Here is a 26,707-nt window from a genome sequence, read left to right as displayed (position 1 = left end):
GGGCAACCTATCTTCCATGGCGCTAGCACCTCGGAGTTACATTTCCATGACTGTTCATTTGGTTTCTTCTTAAAATAATGCGTAGACTACACAAACAGAATCGTATTTCAGCGAAGCATCTCATTGCAAAGGCATCCTGGAAAGAACAGAAAAAGGCAAAAAATATCATTCACGTCATTAGCAGAATCACAGAAGTCAAAAACTAAAACAATTGCGCATAGTTCTCAGCTCCCTTGAGACCTGACATTTACTTCTCGTATATATTTCCTGCAAGTCTTACAAGAGCTTCTTAAAAATACGCTTGTCTGCAGCTAAGCGATGAAGCACCAAATCCAAGCCATACACACCATGAATCCTAAACAAATTATTCATTCGTATTTACTGTTCTAAACAATTTTGAATTAAGAAATGAAAAATTTAGTAAGAGACACACTGAGCCAAGGTCACTAATACAATTTTTTTGAAACTTGCATTTAGGTCTCGAAACATCTGCAGGAGAACTATAAGCTAGAAATAAAACACCATTTCATTTTGAGATGGACTTTCAGGATCCTAAGGTCCTGAAATGCCGCAGGAATCCACTAAACCGGTCGTATTTCTCTTTCAAACATTATAGGATTTTAAATGATGTGCAGTTTAAGAAGGAGTAGAACATGGTTACAGTGCCAGCTCTTTTCCCTTAAAAGCTTATCCTGACTAAACGAAATGTGTAACCAAGAAAGGATTTGCCAAAGAAAGGCTCTTTAAGATATGAATAATAAAAATGTTGAGCAATTCTTCAGTTTGTTCTTAAGTCACAAAGTTGGACAGCTTAAGCAGACACAGGAGACTTGTACATTTTATTAAGCACAATTGTCTAGATAGAAGGGTAGACACCACGATTTTCCAAACTGCAACCCTGTCACGTGCTAATGTGTGGGCTCTGCACTGTACTTCCAGTCCTTTGGAAACAGCTGCAGTCCTGTGCCAGTTCCTCGTTTTGCTTGAAGCTTCTCAAATTTATTCCAGTACCACAGTGTTAGTCCATCGTTCTAGGGAGCTGTATTATCATTTCCTTTCATTCTGCCATGAATAATTCAGTTTGTTGGTCAGTGTTCTCTCTCAAGTTAACTCTCAGCAAAATCAGAAACCAGCTATTTTACTGCTCTCGATCAGCGTGCTCCTCAAGCACTGCACTAGTCCAACCCCACAGACATCTTTCAGAAATTAGCTGTGATGAACTAGCTCTATCATGAGCTGCATTACTGAAAAATATAATGGCATGCTCAAATTTTCAGCTGCTTTGATAGGAGTTTAGCACACAAATCATCCATTCAGGAAGCAGAAATCACCTCCCGTGCCCACTTTGTGGCTTACAGGCATGTAACGCACCTTTCGCGGTTATGGAGCTGGAAGAGAGTGAGCAGCAAAACGTGCGTTGGTGAGGCTACTGTTTGGCAGCTTCTGAGTATAAAAACATAGGAAAAAATGGCAATTCTGTACGAGAACTAAGATCATTTGTCCCAATGTCCAGTCTCTGACAAGCAGTCAGGACAGATGCTCAAGGGAAAAGCATGAGACACAGAATAAGCATGATGGTCTTGCTCCAGCTTGCATCGAGACCCTTGGCTCTGTCCTCACCTCGGTCCTTTTGGAAACCATTTCTCCCCATTTCTCCTTTTGGCCTCTGGGACATCTTGCAGCAATAAGCTCCGTAAACCAACTACGCACTACTGTGGAAAACTTTTCCCTTTTGTTTTTCACTTTATAATCCCACTAGGCACCCCCTACAGCTTGTGTTTTAACAAAGAATATTTAATCTTTCCCTATTTGCTTCCCCATACTACTCAGGATTTTGCAGTCTCCTATCATAACCCTTTCCTATCCCATTTGTCTGTTTTCCAAAACCTAGGAAAATTGGTGTGTTTAAATGTACTTTCTGCAGGGATCACTTCAGTCTCTGCTCTTCTCTTTAGCTTTGCTAGTTTTTCTGTATTCAAGAAGTGATAATCAGAGGCATGTGTGTTCTATTATTTACATTGTATTGCATTATATTATACTATACTATGCTATATTATTCCTGTCTAAAAGGAGTTATGAGTTATACAGAAGTTGAAAAAAAGCTCTATTCATTCCCTGTTCTTTTCCCAGTAATCTGTAACAGCCTATTTGCCTTTTTGATTGTTGCTGGGCACTGAACCAGTATTTTCATATACCACAACCCAACAGTAACAAGGTGATACCACTGTCCTGAAGGCAGTCAAATCCCCAGCTCAAATATCCCCTTGACTTTGAAGCGTCTCAGCCAAAGAAGAAATGTGCAATGGAGTGAATCTATGCCTGAAGAAATGGCTGAAATTTGGCCTGTGCACCTCTTAGCTCCTATTCAAATAGTTCAGAAATTAAATGGAAGAATGGCTATTTTGGATAGAACCGAATTTCACCCCAAATAGTTTTAACTGCCAGCCAGTTCTAGTTGGCATGAATTCATCAAGAAAGACTCTGATTCATTTATTTAATCTTAAAAGGTCAGAAACAGTGCACATGTGGCAGATACAAATGCTTTTTGCTCATTCTGACCATAAACAAGCTGTTCTAGGAAAGGCGGAAGCACTCCCTACCTGCACTTGTTTTGTTCCTGATGACTTTCTGCAGATCTGCACAGCTCTTGAACACAAAAATTATACTGCAGAACATGGACATATATTGTCTGGGAGGGGTACTAAGATGAATTGATTAAAACAATAAAATATTTAAATCTGAGTTCTGTTATATGTATTGTGATAGGGAGAGGAACATTTGGAAGTGGACCCTAAAATAATCTTAAAATTACACTTATTTAATGGCAAAAATTGTGGTTTAGCATCAAAACATATTGAGCATTAGTAGAGAAATTAAAAATATGCATTGTAGAATTTCTAAGCTCTAAAGCATTATGTACAAATTAGAGCAACTGACAAAGAAAAAACAACTGCTAATGACTGCCTCATATCAAAGTCTTGATCTCGGTCAGAACATCAATGTGTTTTCAAATAAGACATATCAATCAATCACAGCCCAGGTTACGGGTTTTATTTAAAATGCTGTTTAAAAGCATACCCCATCATCTGGCACCTGGGGAAAGCCACATAGCAAACTCTGATATTGCACTACAGAAAAGCAGCCCATCAGTTCTGCGGAACACTGCTGCTGTGAAAATGTGCATCACATACTCAGAAGTGATCTTTCATGTGAAAACCAAGACTAATGCTTCTGAAACACTTCTGATTATTGCATACGCTCCTCTTCCCTATATGCCTCGCAGTCACATCTGTATCTTCCTCTGTGTGGAGAACCAGTCTGTGCTCCTGTGGCGCTTATGTTTTCAGTACAGTGATTCCCTTCCCTCCCTCCTTCCCTCCTTCCCTCCTTCCTTCCTTCCCTCCCTCCTTCCTTCCTTCCTTCCTTCCTTCCTTCCTTCCTTCCTTCCTTCCTTCCTTCCTTCCTTCCTCCCTTCCTCCCTTCCTCCCTTCCTCCATTCCTCCCTTTCTCCCTTTCTCTCTTTCTCTCTTTCTCCATTCATCCCTTTCTCTCTTTCTCTGTTCCTCCCACCTCTGGCACACTAGGATGCACCTTTCAGCACTGCCAGGTTCATTGGCACAAGGCTGTTCCCAGGCTGTCATCTAGAGATGGATCCAGACTACCAAATCCAGACTGACTTGAAACACCACAAAACCTTCAGATTTTAGACCCAGAGCCCTTATTTGGATCCACCGCTGCTGCACTCTTCTGTGTCTGAAGGATGCTCTAACATCTCCGTGGGCCTCTGTGGTTCCTCACGCCTTTTCACTGACCACAGGGCCCCGCACATACTGTGCATGAAGTAAGAACTCCAGTGACATAAGGCAGAGCTATTCTGCTGGGTCTGGCATCACACCCTCTCCTTCTGGCGAAAACATTTGACAGTCACTATTTCATAAAAGACTGATCATTTCTCATGCACCTCATTGAGTCCTCCACTCCATGCGTCAACAGAGAGGAGAAAAATGAAGGGTTCTTTGTGCATTTATTATTCTGCTGATTGATGACAAAAATAAAGCAAAACATTCCTGAATACTCTCACACAAGATTTACAAGAAAACAACAGTAACTGGCTATGGACAATAATTAAATAAGGCCCACAAAACTTTTGGGGATAGAAGACTGTTGCAGCTTGTCTTTAATTTTGCTCACCATCTTGCATAGTTTTGTTAACTAATTATATTATTGGCTTAGGAATCTCTGTTGTGGCATTAATTTGGGAACTGTGGAAAAGTGACAATTGTCAGAGCCACAGCAGATGTGGCTAAATAGCTCAAGTCACAGGCTGCAAAAAAATGGTATTTCGTATTGAAGTCTGCCCAACGAGAGTGGGAGCACATCCCTGCACACAGGAGAGAGTGAGCTTTGATCGCAGACAAACAAGAAAGAGAAAACACCAAGTAATGCACTGCACTAAGACCGAGTTACTCCACAGGCAGCAAAATTAACAAAATTCATTTCCCACGGGTCTGCATCAGCCATTTGCAGGAGTCGGAGCCCCACCACGCCGGGGGAACAGCCGCGCTGGCGTTGGAGCAGCCTAGGTCCCAAGTTTTGGTCTGCGGCGTGGGGAATCGGGGTAGCAGCACCGCAGGGAGTGGCTGCAGGTCTGCGGGCAGAGGCAGTGTGGCTGCAGGGTGACACCCCACACCCCCAAAGCCCCCAGCAGCCTTTCTAATGCTTTGGGGAGCAGCCACGACGTCAGTTAGTGCCTTCGCTCCCCTCTCCCAACCTATGAGCTGACTCTGCCCACTTGCAGCCCACTGCATACCCTGCAGGCACCCCAAGAGAGGCCGCTGTAGGTCCCCAAACACCTAATTTAGCTGATCAGGTCTCCAGCTGCAACCACACAAGCCTTACCTGACCTCTCTGGCCACTAGTCCCACAATGACTCAGTGCATAACCCGCAGTCCCTCATGGAGGGAAAATGACCTAATCCATTTCTGGTACAAAATAAAACAAACACAGCACTGTTTGCAAATAAACTGTCATTTCTCTCCCATGGGATTATACCATGTTTTGAAGGGTGTGTTGACATTTAAAAGGAAATTGTATGTATATGCATGTGTTTGTGTATATATTGTACACACACACCAATTCCACCATCAGCACTGTTTCTCAGAGCATCATCTATATGAATGACAGCTTTTTGTTCAACTGTAGCAACCCAAGCCACATAGCACAGTTTTCTTGCAGGAGACAGCCAGGATTTTAGCATGTCATTCGTTTCTGGTGATATAACCAAGATATCAGCTCTATAACCAAGAGCTGCCCACAGCCTCTGCTTGTTGCAGAGCTCAAAGACTCTGTTTGTGGAATCAAGCTTCTAGTCTGCATGGAAGAATCATTCTTTGTTTCTTCTAATCATCGTAAAGAAAATTTGAGTTTAGCACAGCTGGAAACTAGAAGGCAAGTAAAACACTACTAAAAATCAGCACATTTTTTTTTAATGTAGTCTTGGCATTTTCACGCCAGCCTTATGACAGCAGGGAGAGGCAGATGCAGGCCCTTAGGCGATGGTAAAGGTGCTCTCTGAAGACGTTTTCAGCAATTTTGCCTTTTCTAGAAAGACCTCCAAACAGTGCTAATTTTCTCTGGTCCAGCAGCCAGCAGGAGATGGCAGAAGAGCAGAGCCTTGCCTGTCACGCAGACCTGGACAGCAAAGGCCAACCGAGTGGTGTTTCGTCACAGGAAGAAGGGAGAAGTCATCCCTGTCAGGTGCCAGGGCACTGAGGGGTTTCCCTCAACGGGCTGGGAGCAGCAGAAAGGAGCCAGGCAGCTGTCCTGCACTGGACCATCATCCCGTGGAAAGACACATGCTCCCTCGTCTCTTTTTTCTCTTTTCTGTTGAGAACATCATTGTACCACCGAGTCACTGCTGTGCTTCAGGTGGCTGGAAGAGCTCTCTTTTACCGTGCTCACCGCTGGGGCACAGGGACATTTTACATGTGTGATCTGCGCTACCAGACTGTTGGCATGCTGCAGAGTTAGCCATCACCAACACTGGAGGTAAAAGAATCCCCCAGAGGGCATTTTGTTATGTATAAAACTAAAGTTATAATTATCAAAAGGTGGGAATCAGTTACACTTTACATGCCATTAGATTTTAAAACGATGAGGAGCCCAGCAGTGGCATTTCTAAGCAGTGTTTGAGGCTGTTAGGGGCTCTGAGAGTTACTATACACCTGCTGTTGAATCTTCCGCTCCCTGGTATTGGGTTTCACTTGGCACTAGGAACATCCCAGCTCTGCAGACTTGAACCATGGTGTTAATGTAACATGCTATCTATACTTTGTCTTGATGACCAAAAAGCGCAGGGGCAGAGGTGACAAGAGCAATAATACATTTGTACAATTGCATTAGGGGAAAGCTGATTTATTGCAAGGCAATCTTTGAGGGAGACATTATTTAGAGAGAAGACATCAGAAGAAATACACGTCTAAATACAAACGCAGATGAAATGCAATAGCCACAGTTATCATTCAGAGGATCTGAATCTTGCCAACAAGCAAAACCACAATAAATGGCTAATAAAAATGAATCTCTGTAAAGCATTAAAAAAATGTACATTACCATTATGTTGTGGTTAATTCTCAGACAATACTGCAAAATAGGAGTGAAGTGTTACTTCCTGCCATTTAAAGGAACAGAAACCCAAACACAGAGAATTCTTCAAGCTAAGGAATGCAGACATACATCATGTCTGCAAGAATCATAAAAAGATCAAATGTAATATTTTCTTTCAGTGCAGACAACTGCTTTGAGATTTTCCATTCAGACAGCCTTGAAAACCGCCTCCAGCATTCACCAATTACTACTGACAAATACCATTTGGTAGTGAGTGATGTTTTAAGTGAAATAAAACAGTGAAGAAAACTGAACATGATGAAAGGATTTTTTTTCTCCCTCTGAAGTGACTGTAAGTTATATATTCACAAGGTAGGATTTACGCTTCCTGCCAGTGACAAATTCCATGTGATGTTGAGCGCGGAGGTGAAGTCTGTTTGACAGTAATAGGAAAGGAAGACAAAACTCGTTTTCATGTTCTTTCAAGCAGTCAGATATTTTCTAGCTATAAACAAAGGAGGAGTTGCTAGTACCTCTGTTCCGCATCATTCTTCATAATACAAGTGCGCTAATGGAAAGAATGATTCTCTAATATTGGAGTGGTCAGAGTGCAAAGAGGGTGTACACTGGAGCTTTCTGTCAGGGGCACTTGATTTACATAGAAGCTGCAACCTGCAACCAGTAACAACCAGCATATACCATATTTTTTTAAATATTTATCAGTCATGGAGAGCTTTGAGACAGCTAAAAATAGCTCAATCTATATGACTCGAAGAGGTGTTTGAAGAATTATTTCAGTAACTGACTATTAGTCCTCTTTTGATCTTTTCTCCTGTTAAACACAGGATTGTGGTCCATTTAGCTCTACATGTACTACCTAAGACTGTAAAGAGTATTTGTCTCCGGTCCTTGCATTATATCTGCCCGCCGCATCATCTCTAACTCTACACCCCACTAGAGGCAGGTAAGTGTTTAGGAGGGAGTAAGAGTGGCACAGAGACCCCAAAGCCCAAACCCTCAGTTATCCCCACCTTGATCTCTGCCTCACAACCGTGCTGTCTGTTGCCCCTAGGACACCAAGTTACCAGAAATCGGCCTCTTCCTCCCACGGGGAGTAGCACCTCTTTCTAACTAGTACCACGCTGCGTAGCTGCAGCAGCTGTTTTCTGAATTATCCAAGTAATGCTCACATTTTCTCCCCTACTTGGCATTCAACAGTCGCATCTTATTATTGACTTAGATTCAAATCTTACTTTCATCTTCAACCAGTGGGGAAAGCAGAGGGGGAAACTCGAAAGAATGTGGGTACATATTTAGAACATTTTTCATGTTGTTTCATTTTGCAATGGTCTGGAGTTTCTTTGTTTCACAATTCTCTGCACATTTTCGTTAATAAAAACATTTTATTTTGAAATTAGGAATGCTTAACCCATTGTTTTTCCAGTGCTGCTGCTTTTTTTTTTTTTAATGTGAGGGGGAGCGTTTAACCGCATCAGATCATTCTCCCAAGAATTTTGAAAAATATGTTAATAAAAATAACCAAAGCTGTGATATGAATTTCTACCTACTTTTGATGTTACAGCTGAAAACTTCAGCAGGGATATTCCTTCAGACTTCAAGAAAGGACTCCTGCCTCAGGCTCCCTGATTATTCTCAGGGAGGGGTAAACAAGCCCTCAAGCCCCACAAGCACGAACGTGGTGGCTTTATTGTGCAGATGTGGCTTTATTTATAAGGCCCAGGTGGCCAGAGCATGCACAGGTGACGTGTATCAGACTGTGCACGGGGGCAGATTGATTGCCTGGCACACGTACATGAAGAGCAGCGCGTGCAGGTCTCGTCAGACATAAAACACCTTTGCTGCGCTGCACAGATGTGGCTGGTCAGGCACAATCCAGTCACCGCTGTACCAAAGGAGCTCTCTGGCTTCTGGAAGTCCCAAAGTAAGAACCAAATTCTGCTTTTTCCACCTGAACAACAACCCTTTCAGTAATAAATCTGGCATATGGCAGCCTAGCCACTGCACTTAGCTGTGCCAGGTGCTGTCCCTCTATGGCTTTGCCTCCGTGCTTGCACCGGAGGAGGTTGAGAGCTACCTCGAGAGTGAGTATATTGAAGAGGTGCAAACCCTGTGACCACAGGACTTCCACCCACACTGCAGGACATTAGCCCAGTCACAACTCCAGCACAACATGCTCCAAGAGAGCCAAGGCCGGGACATATGTCTGCCGATAGACTGAGTGCTGCCGTACCTGACCACCTCTTGCCCCATTCAGCCACCCCGCACAGAGGGGAATTTGAGCTTTCCTCACATACACACACTCAGCTTTCCCCTGGTGCAAGAGGTCACCCTACACCCCGGTGCTTCCAGCGCAAAGAGTAGGCTGGAAGAGGATTCAAGCTCTCTGATCCTCCTACCACGCTGCAGTAACTCCCCTATAATTGCAATGCATTTTGTACTGGTCTTGAATAAAAAATTGAAAATTAAGCTTGAACCCACATAAACCAACTCATTTCTGTCAGCAAGCTTTGGACCACAACTCTGCCTAATGAAGCCCTGAGGCTAGATATCAAAGGCAAGGTGTAACTCCGAGCCAAGTGTAATTAAATCAGCATAAAATTGACATGGGATGAACTGATCTTTCTCCTAGAAGCCGTCAGGGACAGAGCAAACATTAAGTCTCCCAAGGTTCAGACCAGACTGATCTGCTGTGCTTCTCGTGCCAAGTATAAATGGTTCTCCACCTGTATCTAAAATGGGAATGGCCATTCCCATAGGCAGGGAATTCTTCGGAAGAATACAAGCACACATCATTGCCTCGCACCGAGTTATACTCAAGGTTGCGTTCAAAATTTCCAATTATCTGCTGTGATTTTAGCCTGGATGCATGAGAAAACAAATCTCTGTTTCTCTGAATATGATACTCTGCCCTTCCTCTCTCCTGCATTTTCTGAACACATTAGCCAATTTCCATCAAATACAACAAAAAAAGAGCAGTCTCAAAGGCCGTTCCTGCACTGCCTTTGTGAATGCTGTTTGCTGCACACTCAAAGACCAGCTCTCTGACCACCAACAGTGTCTTAGCCTTGGAGCATACGCAAGAGGGTCATCATGAGAGCACCCCATTCAAAACACCAGAGGAAATCTGAGGACTGGTCGTTGCTTTCTGTTTCCTCCAACACACATTCCCTACCACGCCAGACAGCTCCACACCCAAGAGCACCCCAGCCAGGGCAGCTCACATCCTCCAAATCCTACCCCGTACAGCAGGGCAAAGCCACAAGTGGCGTTGATGGTGGCGAGGCGCTGCATGTTGCCTCATGACAGAGAGAACAATTACACTGCCGTACCAGTAGCCTGGCATGCACAATTTCCCACCCGGCAACACGGAATGCTCCATGCCCTTCTCCGCCTGTGCACAACAGCATGCAGCAGCGACACACCGGGATGGCAAAAGGTTCCCTCTACCACAGCGGCTCTGGGTCAAGCAGCGTTATTTCTCCCCTGTCCTTCAGCCTAGGGCCCCCGCTCTAACACTGCAGAAAACATGCCAAACCAAGGTTCCACAGCCAAGTAAATCCAGCAGCCCTGCTCCCGGGAAGGAGGGATAGCGCTGGCTAGCCACAGCATGCCACACGCAGGCACACACACACATACTTGCCTGAGGCTACATGATTTTCTGAGGATTACACTCCCAGGCTGTGTATTTACCCCTCTCACCTTCCCACCACATTCCCAGTCAGCACAGAAATGGCTGCCCTGTCCTCCACACCATTTCTGACTGAGCAGCAGGACTGCCCAGGTATCTACATGAACTTACAGGCAGGGCAAAGCCGAACAGGAGTGTGTGCTCTTTATTAGTGTACAGAACATCCCCTCTCCAGCAGGACCACCCTGCCCCTCCTGTCCTAGCCCACCCTTCCCCTTGCACCTCCACAGCCCAGCCCACACCGCGGTCCCAGCAGGCGCTTAGGAGTCTCCCATGACGTGCACGATGTTTCCCCACTCCTGAGCCAGGGACTGGCTAGCCCAAGCCCGGCGTCTAAGTACTCATCAGAAACAGTTCAGAGCAGCGTGAGTCATCTTGGGGTGGCATGGTCCCTTCTGATCTCTCGCCAACATCCTCTGCAGGTCAGCCCACCCACACGAAAGCATCTCTCTCGATGCAAAGTTCATCTCGTGGGAAAGATACATAAATTCACTGGCACTCTCTTGCTGCAGAGAGGGCTGGCTTCTTACAGCTAGAGATACAGGCTCTGGATGCTGGCCCAGGCAGGGGGGTACAGACAGGCATGGCACCAGCCTCATGCTGAGAATGTCCCTCTGTCCTCTCCATAGTCATCATTGGCTTTCAAGGGTCAAAAGAGCCAGACTGCCACTGCCAGCTCCCTCCAGAGCAGCCCCAGCAGGAGGGAGCTACTAAAATAGCACATCCAGTGCCTGCTGGATGTGTCTGCAAGGGATACAGTGCTCATCTGGCAATTTCAGCAGCCCATCTCTAGCATCCTAGGGGAGAGGCAAAGCACTGGGCACAGCTGGCCTTGCCCCACTTGGAACAAGTACAGGTGTATGTAAAGAGGAAAACCTGCAAATACCTGTCTCCTGTCATGCACAGGGTGGTACCAGAGCCCAGTCCACTCGAGTGCTAGCAAGATTGGCATGTGACAGTACGGTCCAGTATTGGAGGCAGGGCAAAAGAGCCAAGGAACAGGAGGGAGGACTTCAGGAGAAAACAGTAGCTTGGCAAGCAGCAGATCCCTCCACTTCTCCTCTTTTTAGCTACAGGGCAATCAGGATAATCTGAAGGGGCTTTAAGGACATGCAGAGTAGCACAGGCTGGCTCTTTCAGAAGCCCCTAGGAAACTGAGCAAGGCAACAAGCACACACCAAAAGTAACAAGCAGACACAAGTCATGAAAACAGGCAGTGAAGAAACCCCCAGCGAACGAAAGGATCTAACATCAGCTTATCACTGTCAGATACTGGAGAACGGACACAAGCGGAGTCCACAAAACTGCCCTACACCGAGGAAATGTTTCAACTGGAGTTCAGTCAGCTACATCAAAGGACATTATTGAAAGAGAGCTGTGCTAAAGATGAATCTGGCCCTTAATTACTGAAGAAAAAACACATGAGCAGACAGTTCTCCATGGCATAGGGTTAAGTTAACGTAACAAAGATGATTTGAACCATTAGTTATGTCTCCGGTGATAGTTTCAGGGAAGAATGACAAGTATCAACTTGAGAGAGGAGCAACTCCAACAAAGTTAAAATACCATAAAACTGAGAGAAGATAAAAGATTACAAAACTTCACATTTCACTTGAAACCAGCCAAAAGAAAACTACATTTTCGATTGTTTATCTAATACCAACCACGGTGCATCATTGAAGACAACAATTTTTACTATTAAAAATATAATACAGTAAATAGGATGACAATTGCTTGTGGATATACTGTAATTTCTTGTTTCTCTGTAGTACAGTTGCATCATCTAGTGGACACCACAGAGACTGCATGAGTTTTACACTAGTTTTACACGGTTTAGTTTGGGCTTCACTGAGTATCTTTGCTTTCCCACTGAATATAGCTCATTGCAGTACTTTCTAAAACTTAATTTTGGAATGATAGCTATCCACTAAAATATTCAGTAGAATGAATTGGAAAAGTATTTTATTCTTTTCACTCCAAACTGCAACTGACTGATACCACCTAAGCATTGCTACAGACAGGAACAAAATCAAGGTCTTCTAGTTGAATTCAGTCACTGAGCTGTGGCTTCCCTGCTTTTGTGCTGAAATTATGAAAATCATGAATTTCACATGGTTCAAAACCAACCACTAGTCCAAACTGAGGGAAAAATTGTAAATCTTTTAACAACTTTAGTTCATATTTATTGTGTAAAGCAACCCATAAATTTTGGGGGGGACAACTTTCCTCTGTCCTAGAGTTCATTATCTTCATCTCTGTAGTCACAGATGCACCGAGTGCAAACAAACATTTCAAATTATGCTGAAGTGTGGCATTTTTACAGGGGTATTCTTTACCTTCTGGGTGAGGACGGGCTATATATCCTGGGAGACATCATTTTTAAGAGCTCTTTCTTTGGGAATGTCATCTTTGAAATGTTTTCATAGCGTACCTAAAAGCTTTAATTATCAGGGTATGAGAGTAGATACTCCCTTATCTTGTCCTGAAACAGACAGGTTGGAAGGCACTTAGCAATGATGGATGATCTCCACACATTACAGCTGAAGAAAACTGTAAACTAGAAGCCACTCTCTGCAGAAGATCAAAGAAAATCCATGCTGTATTTACATAAATTGACACAGGAAAGATACTGTTGTGAGGTTTCATGTTTATCATTTTTCAGTGACTCAGACTGCACTAAATCAACTCCCTCCTCCCAAAAAAAAGAAAAAAAAAAAAAAAACAAGCTGTGCTATTTCTGTCTCACACAGTTATCAGAAGAAATAAAGGTTCCCTCATTACACCTACCCAAACCCAGTGTCTTCACTGCAGTCACAGAATGCATTCTCACTTCAGCTCTCTGAGTAATACTGCACAAGCTGGAAGAGAATCCAGCTCACTGCCATCATCTATACAAGGTTTGTATTGCTAATAGTAAAAAGCTGGGGTTTGTTGCTACTGTTGCTGAGATTTGCAGATACGATCTGAAAGAAAATTTATACAAAGAGGGAAATACAGTCTTTCCACACTAAGGTCATGGCTAAATCGCTTCTTAGACTAACAGAGAGCCAGAGCCAAATGTTAACAGCATGTCACTAAAGCGAAGTGATTAAGATGTTTGCAGCTCAAAGGGGCTCTAGTTAAAGTAGAGGCTGAGAGGAAGCATCTTCACTCTTTGAAAGCCTGATTTAGTGTTCTGTAAGACAGCTAGAGAGCACTCCCAGTGCAGTTAATTCCTCAGGCACCCTAGCTTTTAGCTCAGCTTAGCATACCCTGTCTTGCACATAGTTTAGGTTTCATTCAAAAAAGTATTAAAGCTTTTGCTGATGAGGCATATATACACATAAATGCTGAATCATGACCTGCGTTACGCTGGTTTATTCCTGTTAAAAATCCATTGCTATTGATGTGTGTTACAAAACTTCCAGTTCTGTAGTTTATTTTGCCTTTGACATTAGACACACAAGGCTCTATTCAGAACACTTGCTACTGCGCTTAAGGTAAAGCTGGGGGCTTACTGCTGTGCTCACACACAACAGACAGACAGGCAATTCAAGACTGCCTACTCCGCTGCACTGCCAGATCCCCTTCCTACACATGCTCCAGGGAGTGTAGGAATTACAGAAGTAGAGCCTGTATTCAAACCAGCTGGTATAAATGTGTAGTCTGCAGTGCAATACTGAAGCAAATAAATTTCTGCCATAGTAGTATTCATATTGCAAGATGCATCGCACAGGAGTTGTTCTTAAAATAGCCATCTTAAGGAAAAAAAAAAAAAAAGAAAAAAATCCATCAAACATCCTTATCTTCTTTAACCACGGTACCATCTTGCTATAAAATCATAAAATGAGGAACACATCTGTTCTTAGACAATGAAAAAGTTTTTATTAAAAGAAAGTAAGAGGTCAAGCAGTTCAACTATAATCATCAAAACTGTAAGACATGTTCAAAACAATGTTTCCTCTAGCCCAGCACCATGTCACCCACAGCATCCACCATCACCTTAAAAGAGCAAGCACAGGTCAAGCATACACAACGCGTACCCATCAATAACCTCCCAGCCTTCAAGCCTTTTGCGATCTGGGGACTTCGAAAGACCAAAGTTGTTTGTCTGGCTGGTAACTGTCTTCCATGTACACACGCTCTGCACCCACGTCTGCCTTTGTATCCGTATTCCTTCTTAATGTCAGCAGATTTGTTACCACATTGTTTTGAATCTGACATATTCAGGCTTCCCTTGAAAGCCCTTACTTCTTGCACTGCGAATGCTCAGTCACCATCCACCCTCTTCATCTCATTCATGACTTCCGTAGACCTTTCTGCAGACCTAATCAAAATGAACGGGCAACATCACAGGGTGAGGGTCTCAGCTCCCCTATCTCTGCTGTAGCCAGGTTCAGTGGTACAGAACGACCCTCATGCGAGCTGCTGAGAATTGCCCTCGGTGAGATTAGCAGAGATTGCATTCCCAGATCCAGACAGTCATCTCATCCCAGGAGATACTTCAGAAGTACCAGAGTACATAACATGGTGCCAAGCGACTTGCAGGGGTTAAAACCACAGTTTAGGCAAATACGAAATTAAGTTGACCTAGAGGATGTTTAAAACCACTCTAGCTCCAGAAAACACTTCACTTCCTTTCCAAACCCATTCACCCTGCCCCCTGCTGTGAAATGTAAAGTAACCACACACTGCCACATGTCCAGATGTGCATATGAAAGCCTGAGAGTACAAAGTCTCAGTGCATTGAACAAGGAAGAAATAGCTTATTTTCAGAATTTCCTAGTCCTAGAAGAGGTTATGAAGACAGCACCTAAAAACCAAGAGCTTTTGTTTTTGGAAACTGAGTAACAGCAAACAGTTACTCTTCTCAGTTCCTCCAGTCTTCAAAACCTAAACCAACATATCCTTCTAGAAGCAAAGGCCCCTCTCAGAGCTCCAGGTATCAAGATTATTTCCTGTCCCAAATAGACCTATGAAAAAAAGCAAAAAAGCAGGGAAAACCCCTGGAATCCTCAAATCCAAACAAGTTTACACAGTAGCATTCTTGTTCACAAGGCACCAAAGACTGTCTGAAAGTGTATTTGAGCTTGAATACTTCATAGATTTCACTTGTTGCATTTTTTCTTTAAACTATATAATTAGTAGAATACCTTTACTGCTGTATACAATTTCATTTATTTCAAAAATAGAGAGGTCCTGTATAAAATGAACAAATATATTTACAAAAATTAACACTACACAATCTTCAAAAACACAGTTCTTAAAAATGCTATAAATAGTAATGAAAAATTGTATGAAATCTGATTCCTCACAGAATGGAAAACAATCACCACACAGCCACAATTATAAATGAAGTTCATGCAGCTTACATAAGGGTCCTGCCCTGAAACGCCCTTTGAAGAAGCCTCTCTCTTCTCTAAACTACACAGCGAGCTCAAGCTCTCTACCTAGGTAGAGCTAATACTGAAAGGCAGCTCATGAGAGTACCCCCTTGTAGACAGGAGAGGAACATTTCTCAGTGGGATCACCAGAACTGAATGGAAACAGAATGAACTGCCTGGGTGGTCTTCCAAACAAGAGAGTTCAAAGCGGTCCATCCTTTCAGCTCTCATTCCCAGCAGGAAGAGTCAGAACACGAACCAGTGAGGCTGAAGGGAGCTCTCAGAGTAAAGGAGGGAAATTCACACCTCCCTACGTTCAAGAAACCCTTGGGCTGAAACTGCGAAGGGAATGATTTGGAATTGGTCACGACAGGGCTGGTCTGTGCTCCAGTCCACATCTACTTCAGCAATGAACAGGCACTACAGGAACTGCTAGGTCTTGGGGACATGTATAGATCTACAGGAAAAAGTAAAGGATCAGCACGGGGCAAACGTAAGTGGCTCTGTCCTCTTCCTCTCTGCCAAGTGCCAGAGCTAAAATACATGCTGAGCAGTAACTGCTCGACCCTATGATCCACGCTTTAGCCACGCAGGCAGCTGTAAAGTCTAGGACTACTGGAGCCCACCGTTCTGGGGCTGCTCAAACCAGCCCCGATGCTGTTTTGCTCACAGCAGCCATGATTTCAATGAGATGTGACGAAAGCCACTTGTGCCCCCCCCTTGCATTTGGGCTATTACTGAAGAAGGTCAGCAAAGAACTAAATAAGACTCTGGGTCCTGTGTGACCCTGTAAACAAAACTAGGCATATTCTGATAACTTTTTACACCATTCTTTGCTGCTCAGGTCCATTAAAACAGTTGAGCAAGGCACATGTGTGGCAAATAAGCTCCTATCAGCCACAGCTATCACAGCTCCACATGGGTCAAGTTGTTGCCATATTCAAGTTGCAAAGAATCTCAGCTGACTTTTGTAGTATTTTCAGATCTTCCAAGCGTAGTGCTTCTACCAAAGCCAGGTGGTTTTTGAGGTTCTCCTTGCTCCTCTTCAACTGCGAAATCTGAAGTTTATATAGATGGGGTTAAATTACTAAAAATACAGATTATTTAATATAGGACATGAACATAAAATTTGTGGAAAGCTCATCTGTGGTAGTGATTCCATGAACTATGTCAAAATACACTATTTTTTTTAATCTTCCACAAGAGAAACTGTAACTGTAAAAGAAAAAAATTTAAAAATGGAAAAAAATCATCACATGGACAGGAAGCAGATCAAAAACAAGGAGAGGAAGGGAAGGCAAATGTTTACCTGGCGTCAAGCTCCTAAATCCATACTATCCTCCAGATGTTGCTCAAGACCAGATTCACCTCATACTCAAGACCAGGTTCACCTCATACTGTGTGCATGTATGTGTTTCCTCTGCAAAAGTGTGGTTTTAATAACCCTTTTCCATGATAGCTATCCAACTTGACATTAAGTACACATGCTGTTTGCCAAAATTCAGAAAGGAAGCAGAGATTGTTTTTCTAAGAGCACAGACCTCCCTCACAAGGAGACTGGCTGACAAGGGTAGCTCATTTGGCTTGACTGGCTTTAATGAACACAGCCCTCACTTTCTGCAACGAGGCACTCGCGACAGGTCTGCAACATGTTATGTGCCCACCTCATACAAGCCTGCATTTTCTTTTAAGAGGTAACCTCAACAAACACGTTGATACTGTAAGCAGAGAAAGGTTAAACACTTTTCACTTGTTTACAGGGCTTTGTATAAGCTTCGTAACATGGCTCCTTTCTTCACTGCAGCCACAAATTCTGCTGAGTAATTCCATGCTTTCAATCACCCTAGAAACAAATCCTACACCACCCCAGTACAGTCAATTCCCTCCCTCACTCTCCTCTCATCCCAGAAAATTACACTGCTGTACATTTATGCTAGGAGAGAATGGAATCTGGGCTGCCTTATTCTTCCAGTCAAATTACCTGGAGAAGGGTGTGCTGTGTCTCCTTTATTAAAAAATGGCATATTTTTGCTGTTACATTCAAAGTCTGCTGTTCGTTTCTGGCTGAAATTACATCACCAAGCAGCGTTCTCTTCCAGAAAGCACTAGAACAAAAATGTTTGAACAACATACAACCCTTTGCTGTATTCCCGAACTGAACGATAAACATATGGTTATGCTAAGAATAACATCGTTGGCATAAAGCAAGTAGGGTCAGCATACATAAAAAAGGCACACAGCATTCAGATATGAGACTGATAAGGCAAGCAAAAGAGAAGAGATTCAATGGTCTGGAGCAGCGCTTCCAACCCTCCACCCCCACCCTTTCAGCCAAAGCCACAGTCTGCACTTGGATCAGTGCTTCTGGTCTTTACTGCTCTGCCACGCTGCCACCAACTTCAGCGGCATCAGTGAGGAGCAAAAGCCATTCGCTGAGAACTTCTTAGCATGGCTTCTGCTAAACTTCACATCACACACTGACACATTTCACAGGCTTGAAACCAGTACTACAGGGATTTATATTTAGTTCTTATAAACAACTTCTTCCACTCGGCAATGAATCTTCAAAGCACAAACAGCTTCCAACAAAAGAAAACTTTTTTTTTTTTAAATTTACTATTGCAAGCAAAGCCCAGGTAATCATTTTCTATTAATGCTGTTTGAGGTAAATTTGCCATTTGGAACAAATGATCAAAACTGTGCTGACAGTCACTGGAGATTAATTTCAGTGACTTTTTTGGCCCTAGAATTCCAGAATCGGCCTGTGGAACACATGCTTTAAAGAAATCAAGCAAACTCAATAGCATTTAAAAGCCTCATCAAACCAACAGGAAAAAAGCCTGGAGTCAGAACCTTAAAGTAATATCTGGTTCTCAAAATAGAAAGGGAAAACAATGGGGTGTGTCTACTGCTTAATACAAGAAAGCAAAAGACCAAAGCAGCAAATATGCAATGACTTTATCTAGTGTTCCCTGCCTTTCTTCTTTCAAATTCTCACCTGGAGTCAAGGAGATTGACACAGGAGATCCAAAATAATTGTTCCAGTATCTCACACACAGTCAGCAAAGAGCAAATAAAGGAAAATGGCACATGAGCATTGTCTAAATTTTCAAAACTTACAATTCATCTGCTCCAAGACTTAACAACTTGAGGGCTGTGAGGAGTCTCCAAGACGGTCCATCCCATCCAAAGGTCAGGTTTCTAAAAAGTCAGAAGTGATGAGATGCAGAAAGTACAGGTAATCTTTTCCGGCATGATAGCTTTCTTCCTGACAAGCGTCAGCAAGGGAAGATACGGTCTTTGGAACTAGAGGATTCCTTGACTCCCCTTACTCTGCTGCTATCCACAGCTAGGAGACAGCCTGGACCTTGAAACTATCTCAGGTTTTGATATTGGTGTTTACCACTTCTACATTCTCTCATAAACAGCAAGCAAATCAGTTTGTTAAAAAAACAAGTAATTGTTTTATGCCGGATTTCGATACTAGAAGAAAGATTTGACTCCCAGAAAAATTGAAAAGAAAGCTCATGGAAGAACAAAAAACTCCTGATACCTACTCTAAGAAATCATGATCCTTTAGAATGGAAAGTTTTGCATTTCTCTGCTTGTCCAGTGGTGGAAAATATCTGAGGAGAGTATCTGCATAAAAACACATTTTAGATATTTAAATAAATGGTATGTAAAGGAAACCACAATCCTTGATTCTGAAACATTTCAACCGTATTTTTCAAATAGCTACAGGACAAAGACCAAAACCTGCTACATTTTGGTGAACTTTAACATAATAAGAAATGTACTTCTCAAAAGCTATCAGCAATCTCAGGGATTGTATCCCTACAATGGAAATCCTGACTCAAACTGAAGTTATGAACCACTCCCAGCAACTTCAGCTTGTGGGGATCAGGATTTAAGTCCTGAAGTCAAGGTACAATCTACATGCATGAGCTCTACATACATGCTGGTAAGAACTGCAATTTTGCAATAGGAAAAGTTATCAAAGAACACTTCCAATTTTAAAACCCCAATCCTTAAATTCCATGCAGTTCAAAGTGGTATCCAACTCTATTCCACTTCTTGGAAATACATACAAATAATTTTGATGGTACTAAGAAACAAATCATAACGCCTTAATAAGCATTGTGCATACTGTGCATTGTGTGTATATATATATATGCAAGTGAGTGAACTTCTTCACTATCCTTTAGTTACCCATTTTTACCCACATCTCCTGTTGAAGACAGACAGCATTAATACGCTCAGACACTCTGCTCTCTACTATTGTATATTTCAATGTCAATACAATCTATAAATCCAACCTGATGAGACATAAACACTGCTGTGAGGGTTATCAACGGCAACAAATCCATACTCTAGCAGCAGCCGCTGATTATCATGAGGCCCGTAGCAGATAAATACTTGTTCGTATTTTTTGCACTGTGAATTTGTCCAAATTTCATAGCTTCTTGTCTGCTCATTAAATGCGGCCTTTACCTTGGAGAAGTTAAAAATAAAAGGGTTTACTCTTGGCAGGAAGACAGGGTGAAAAAAGAATCAGACCTTGAATATTAAAACCCAAGAGTACTGAATACTGGAACAAAACACAGAGTGTTACAGATGTCTGAAAAGGCAACCCATTTGGAGGATTCCACACCAGGATTACTCTACAAATACTCGTACAAAGAACAAACATCAAAACTTCAGTCCGCAGGATGTGGCACCCATTGTGTAGATGTATTACAGAGGCCCCATATCCGCAAATAAAGATGGCTTCATGCAGAGTTGGCCACTTCTGTGCTATCCCAGCTCTATGTTTCCACATCGTCCCTGACATAAGGTGAAACTGCTCTACACACTTTCCTAGGGCTGCCCAGAAGCTTCAGCCGGGTGAAGTAATACAGGGACCATCTAATTTGAGATTTGTCTCAGGAGCTGAGCCTTTCCAGGGAGCAGGGTCGCGTTATATTTACAAGTGGCTCTTCCCAATAGCTACCCCGGACATAAATTTCATCCAGTTATTGTGGGCTCTCCCTGTACCTTTGCTTTGCTACATAAACTGAAACATCTGAATCATCTTTATTCAACGCCCCTGGGCTGAACAACAAGCTCCAGGGTATATATGAACCATGAGTACTCAGCCAAATCTCTCACTGACCTCCAGACACTCCTAATGCAATGTATTGAGATAGTGCATTCACAAAAAAAGAAATTAAGTGACCTATTTTTAGTTTCTTACCTGAACGTTTGGACTGTGATTTAGCAAATCTAAATATGGTGCCAATGCATAAACATCTGGCTCAAGAGAAAAACATTCCCTCTGTGAATGTTTCATGTATATTGTCCTGGTATTAATAGTGCACCAAGCCCACTCTAGAGCGTTGTAGTTAAAAATAGTTCCTGTGTTCTCAGCAAACAAAGGCTGCAGGGAAGAAAAAAAAGCCTTGGAAGACATGTACAACTCACGGACTGTCGCTCTCTGCTCCTGAGCCTTCTTTCTCAGTGGTTCAGGAAGCAGGTTTACTACTTCATGCTCCAAACAAACAGGACAAGTGTATGTCTTGGGTAAAACATCAAAATACGGCTTCCACAGAGACTTCGCACCAGCATGCTTCTCTACTATTAAAAACGTGCACAGAGCTATCAAAGGAGACACAGGAGGCTTCCATCTATTAGAAAATAAAATAAAAATACCAACATAGCAGATACACAGAGGTGAGACAGGAAATGGATGCAGCACTATTTTATCTCTCTTCTAGATGTTTTAAATGTTATAAATAGTTTCTACTTTAAACTTATTTGTGGTTCATCTCCAAGTCCTTTTGATGATTTCAAAGGGGCTATAAAAGCTAGTTTGTAGTAACAACTTCAGGCTCACCTCTTGGGTGGTTTTTTTTTTTGAGAGGGTTGGGTTTTTGTTAGGATACATAACCAGTACTCAATGTCCAGCATAGGTCTTTGGTCTGAATTTTCTAAAAGGTCACGTGCACGTGACTGCTCTGGAATCCCATTTTACCCTCCTTCTCCTACTGACGCATACTCACAAATTCCCAAGAAACCATTCATAACTGGCATTTAGGTCCAAGGTGGCTCTAGAGGCAGGTCAAGTTCAAGCCTGTACCATTCCTCCAACTCTGCCTAGCTGAAAGGTGATGCTCTGTGTCCAAACCTTACTTATCTGAGCATTCCACGTGCATAAAAGTCCACAAGAAATACACAAGTTAGAGCATGCAGTTTAAAGCCCTACCACCACTTTAGATGATTAACCTACTAATGAGCAACCCACAGTAAAGGCCAGCTTGTCCATAAAGTGCCACTTATCACTTACTTCACAATGTATTCTCCCACGCAGCTACTAAGGACAGTGCCTGTGGTGACCAAGCATTTCTCAGGCAATGAAATAATCAGATCCCCTGCCTTTGAAGTAGGGAAAAAAGACATCACATACAAAGAATAGTAAAGGTCAAGTGTAAATGACTCATCTACTATGCGGCTTCTGAACAGAGAGACACTCCCCAGAGAACACTAATGTCAGGAAGCAAACAAATGTGCTGTTGAACTTGATGGAAACTGGCATGGTTTTAAGACAGTCACAGTCCAGGGAAGGAGGACGGTTGCAGTCAGTAGGAACTGTCACCTGCAGAAAGTTAGCTGTTCGCAGAAGGTCTGGTGCCTGGCTACTCAATTTCTTTGTACCGAGATAGATGAGATCGCACAAATACCTGAACTTCTATTTTAGGTCCTGTGTATCCTGACCTTGTTTGCCAAGCTGCTGTGTGTGTGGCTTAAGCCATACTTGTCCATGCTAGTAGGGAGAGGACACGAACCAAGCCAGTACTCTCCCTTTCCCATGCCTCTCCTGAGATTCCCTATCTTGCTCAGGCCCAGTTCAGTCTAGGTCTCATTTCCCTTACAGCAGAACCCCAGCACTGTGGATAACCTGGGTCTCTGGCTTCAGCTGCTGGCTCTAACCCTGAGCCAGCACAAGAACATACACTGTTCTCTATAAACGACTTATCCACTGCATCTCCTTCCTACGTCTTGCTATACTCTATTTTGCAAAAAGTTCTTGATTTGATTGCCCATTATTTGATACACTATTCTCATACCACTCGGGAAACTTCTCCAACAAGCCTGTTTTCCGAGAGGCGTTTTTCACTCAGAGTTCAGTCTTTCTGTGCCAATATCTGAAGGGCAAGGTATTTTTTCTATCATTCCCTTTTTCTGCTAGGAATGTCTGAGAAATTGTTTCTATTAGCTGGTCTACCAACAAAAAAAGAGGGCCATCAAAGTGAGGTTAAAGCTGTGGTTTCACATTACGGCTAAGATAATCTAAAGACAAATCCTTTTTAAAGCCCTGTCTCTTCCCTCCGTCCCCCTCCCCGATATGCCATTCCTCCCTTTGTACCAGCACCGATCTGACCAAGGTGGGAGATTTCAAGGAGCAAAGCTATCAAAGCTTATGATTTTTTTGAATACAGAGTTTTCTTTTAGTTTAGCTTCCTGATGCAACTTACCACACGAGTGGGGAAGACTGCTACAGCCAGTGCAAAGGAAGCTGTGGGAGTCAGTGGCTCAGGGACAAGGCAGACAGGAGGCAAGGGGCCTGCTCCTTCTGCTTTCAGTTAGCCACTGATTGCCTTAAACTGAAACATGAGACTACATACTAAACCTCTGTAAAGGAGTACAGGAATGTCTTCATCCAAGAAGTCCTCAGACTACACAGGACATCATGTTACAGATACGTCAACGCTGAAAATTCTGGTATCAGGCCAGAAATTACCTTCACAACGGGGACCATGAAGACCTGTTCTAGAATTCTGAGCTTTGCTTGTTGCAACAGTCATTACACCTCAAAATCACCTGAGGAACTTTTGGGTTAGAATCAACTTTACTAACCTGAAGAGCTTTTGTTGTCATCAGTCCTCTTCCTGTATCTGAAGCAGGAACAAAGACGATGCTTAAATACATGTACATATATAAAATATAGAAGACTATGATAAGCTGCAACAAACTAAAGGGCTAACAGGGAAAAGCTCTAAAAGAACATAACATTATCTCTTACAAATCATAAAAGACAATTACGGATTGTTCCAGATATATATCTAATTTCTTTATTCTCTGATTCTCTTTATTTTTCAGGACCCTGTGAAAGCCATTCCCCTGCATCCCCCGCAGCACTTGCTGTCCAAACCCATCTTTCATCACCAGCTGCTGTTCTTGGTTTCAGAGTTTTAACTAAACTTTACAATTTCTGTTCACAATGTTCTTCTCTGATTCATATTATTCTCTCTACTCTCTAACATTGTTAAAGTTTTTGAAATATAATCTACTTAAAGGGCAAAAATACAAGTATATTCCTTTACTGTAAACAGTGTTAAGTGAATCTCAGCTCTAAAATCATATATTGATCTGTATCACTAGATCTGCTGAACTTGCATGGAGAAAAAAAGATGAAGAAATGATAACAAGGTTAGGTTTGGATACTGGAAACTCTTAGAGAGATATTACTTTCCTCTTTAAAATTGTGCTACTCGCACTTAAAATCTTGATTTCTACAAGGAATCCAGCATAGGTGTGCATGTTTTGCAGCATACCAAAGTATTGTTGTATGAGAGTTTTACACAAGAGCTTCTTTACATAAAGAAACAGTTTACACTAACTCAGGCCTCCATATCTACTTGTTTATTCACGTGCATTTGCCAGAAGTCACAGAATCACAGAATGTTAGGGATTGGAAGAGACCTCTGTGGGTCATCTAGTCCAACCCCCCTGCCGAAGCAGGGTCACCTAGAGCAGGCTGCACAGGACCTTGTCCAGGCGGGTCTTGAATATCTCCAGAGAAGGAGACTCCACAACCTCCCTGGGCAACCTGTTCCAGTGCTCCATCACTAATGGTAACTGGCTTTTTTCCTGACACTAGCCAGGTGTGTGATTCAAAATAAAAGCAGGAACCTAACATTCTTAGAAGAATCAGAAATTTGTACCACCAATAAAAATTAAAACATTACCCCAGAACTCTGCTGGCCTTAAATTACTATCTTCAAATCCTCTGCCTTTCAGCCACTTCTTAAGTTTAATGTATTCCAGCTTGTGACTACAGTTGACTACAAACAAAAAAGAGGGAATTAATGCTATAAAATAACACTTCATTGGAAAATAAAGGAAATTGAAAAATTTTAATGCATAGTCAGAAAAACTGTATTTCAGTATAGCATGACAGAACAGCAAGAAAGGCTCCCCTCCAACTAGCTTACTAAGTTCTAGGTGTCTGGGCACTGACAGCTCTCAGAACTCCAGCAGTTATTCAGCCATAACCAAGGATCTATGAATTTCAGAATAACGAAGTACTTGCCATCAGCCGGAAAAGAGAGCTCACAATATTCATTCACCATGCTCTGCTTGGAACTGTAAACTAATACTAAAATATCTGCTTAGAAAATGCTAACATTTACGAATGTTATTTTCAAAGCACAAAGGTGTTTGACAAATATGTACCACAAAATGACACCCCGACAAACAACCGGTTATTTTACTATTCAAGGGTAGTACCTCCATCCGTAAAACTCTGCAAGTGTTTTCTTCTTCTCTTTCGAGCCGTGCGGCCTTTGCTTTTCTTCATACTAAGGAACAGATTTTGCCTTATTTAGACAACCTGAATTAAGGAAAAAAGTTACTTAAAAATATTTAAAATTCCTTTCAAATGCTGGCTGTTTCTTTCATCTCAGTAAGAGAAATCGCAGCACTGCCTGTTTAATAAGCTGCCTCTTTAAAGCTTAGAAAATGCGCCACAAGCACAGCCCTCCACGAGGGAGGTGAGGGAGCAGGGGAAGCCTTTCTCCCCAAACACGCCCTTGGCCGCGGCACGGCCATAACCCTCCAGCGCCCAGGCGCTTCCCCGCCACACGGCCGGGCCTCTCCGCCGCTTCCTGGTCGGCTCCAGCTCCGGCTCCCGCTTCCCTCCCGGACTGAATCCCCGACGGAGGAGAGGGCAAAAACGAGCACGACACTCGCCACCCGCCGCCGCCCCACCTGCCGCAGCGGTCACACGGACCACAGCGACCACCTCTCCCGCCGCCGCCGGCTCCCGCCCCTGCCCGCCGCGGGAGGCGGGGCTCCACCGCCGCCATTTTAGGTGCGCTCACTTCCCGCCCACAGTGCATCGGTTGGTGCGTCTGTTCGTCGCTGTGTAGAACTGAGGAACGAGAGGGGAGACGCGCGGTGCTGGAGGTAGGTGAGACAGGGCTGGCTGCCCCTCCGCGCCCGCCCTGCAGCTCCTCGCTGCGTTCAGCCGCTTTGCGGGGCCCGTAACGACCGCCGGTAACGGGGTGACCTGAGGAGCCGGGCTTCGTCGTGGCCCGCGGGTTAGCTTTGCTTTCCCGTTAGGAGGGAAGCCCGGCCCGGGGGAGGTGGTGGTGAGTGATACTTGCCGGTCTGCGGCGAGGTGGGGCCTTGATGGCGAAGCGGGAGGGTGGCTTCTCGCCCTGGTAAAGTCGGTCGGTAGCTGGGCAGGCGTTCCAGAGCCTGTAAGAGAGTTCATCCTTGCTAGATGTCTGCTCGTCGTTAGTTACGAACTAATTTGCAAGAAAAATGGCAATTAAATCAAAAGTGAACAAACCCAGCTTTTTAAACTCGCTTTTATGGGGGAAATACATCTTCTTTAAATGTGCTATGGCTGTGAAAAAATCAGCAAGTGGGTTTTGTATTGAAATGAAAGGGTTAAATATTTGCTTTAACTTTAGCTAGTACAGAGCTGGGTTTTAGCAAAGCAAAAGAAACTATCTTGTCAGCAAGATCCCCCACACAGCAAGAAAGCATTTCCAGCTGACCTTGCAGATAATAGCCCAGGACAACTCAGCAGTTTCAGCCAAAGGTGAAAAGTTTGTTGTGAAGAAGACTTCGCCCCTTCGTCCCAGACATCCCTGCCCGTGACCACCAGGTGGGATTATGCAGGCACAAGTGGAAGGGAACTTGTGATGATCAATTCCAGGAACGAATTGTAATAACCCTGCCTGTTCTTGGAAATCTAATGAAT

The 26,707-nt window shown here is 43.3% G+C and overlaps 2 protein-coding genes across 10 annotated transcripts in view; one reads left to right on the top strand and one right to left on the bottom strand.

Annotated features, from left to right (window-relative positions):
• Positions 1-7: 7 nt before the first annotated feature.
• Positions 8-25,793, bottom strand: SETD4 (SET domain containing 4). 7 transcript variants are annotated; one of them, XM_075432286.1, is made up of 11 exons: positions 25,705-25,793; positions 25,225-25,327; positions 24,684-24,779; positions 23,572-23,609; positions 22,001-22,089; positions 20,912-21,341; positions 19,995-20,169; positions 19,236-19,317; positions 18,799-18,879; positions 17,660-17,783; positions 8-136 (listed from the first exon to the last, which is right to left on the bottom strand). In XM_075432286.1, the coding sequence occupies exons 2-11, from the start codon at positions 25,292-25,294 to the stop codon at positions 23-25; spliced, it is 1,299 nt and encodes a 432-aa protein (XP_075288401.1). In that variant the 5' UTR covers positions 25,295-25,327; positions 25,705-25,793; the 3' UTR covers positions 8-22. The 7 variants fall into 7 exon arrangements, with proteins under 7 accessions (XP_075288401.1, XP_075288386.1, XP_075288413.1 ...); XM_075432271.1 differs by lacking the exon at positions 8-136 and adding an exon at positions 14,237-16,736; XM_075432298.1 differs by lacking the exon at positions 8-136 and adding an exon at positions 14,237-14,621.
• LOC104327721 (carbonyl reductase [NADPH] 1-like) overlaps positions 25,491-26,707 on the top strand; it is an 18,797-nt gene continuing 17,580 nt past the window's right edge. Inside the window, exon 1 of one of the 3 annotated variants that reach the window (XM_075432304.1) lies at positions 25,491-25,902. The gene's annotated coding sequence lies outside the window, so the exon portion shown is untranslated. Of the gene's footprint in view, positions 25,903-26,021; positions 26,088-26,707 lie in introns of those variants that run through there. The other 2 variants (XM_075432312.1, XM_075432322.1) reach the window with 2 other exon arrangements.

This window comes from Opisthocomus hoazin, chromosome 1 (assembly GCF_030867145.1).
Source record: "Opisthocomus hoazin isolate bOpiHoa1 chromosome 1, bOpiHoa1.hap1, whole genome shotgun sequence".
Lineage (NCBI taxonomy): Eukaryota > Metazoa > Chordata > Aves > Opisthocomiformes > Opisthocomidae > Opisthocomus > Opisthocomus hoazin.
This window is presented reverse-complemented; position numbering and strand designations above follow the sequence as displayed.

Coding starts and splice junctions, on each gene's coding strand:
- SETD4 (XM_075432271.1), bottom strand. CDS start 25,294: ATGAAGAAAAGCAAAGGCCGCACGGCTCGAAAGAGAAGAAGAAAACAC. Junction 23,610..24,683: donor AAGGCCAGCAGAGTTCTGGG/GTAATGTTTTAA, acceptor TTCCTGCTTCAG/ATACAGGAAGAGGACTGATG. Junction 18,880..19,235: donor AAGGATCATGATTTCTTAGA/GTAGGTATCAGG, acceptor CTGACTTTTTAG/AAACCTGACCTTTGGATGGG.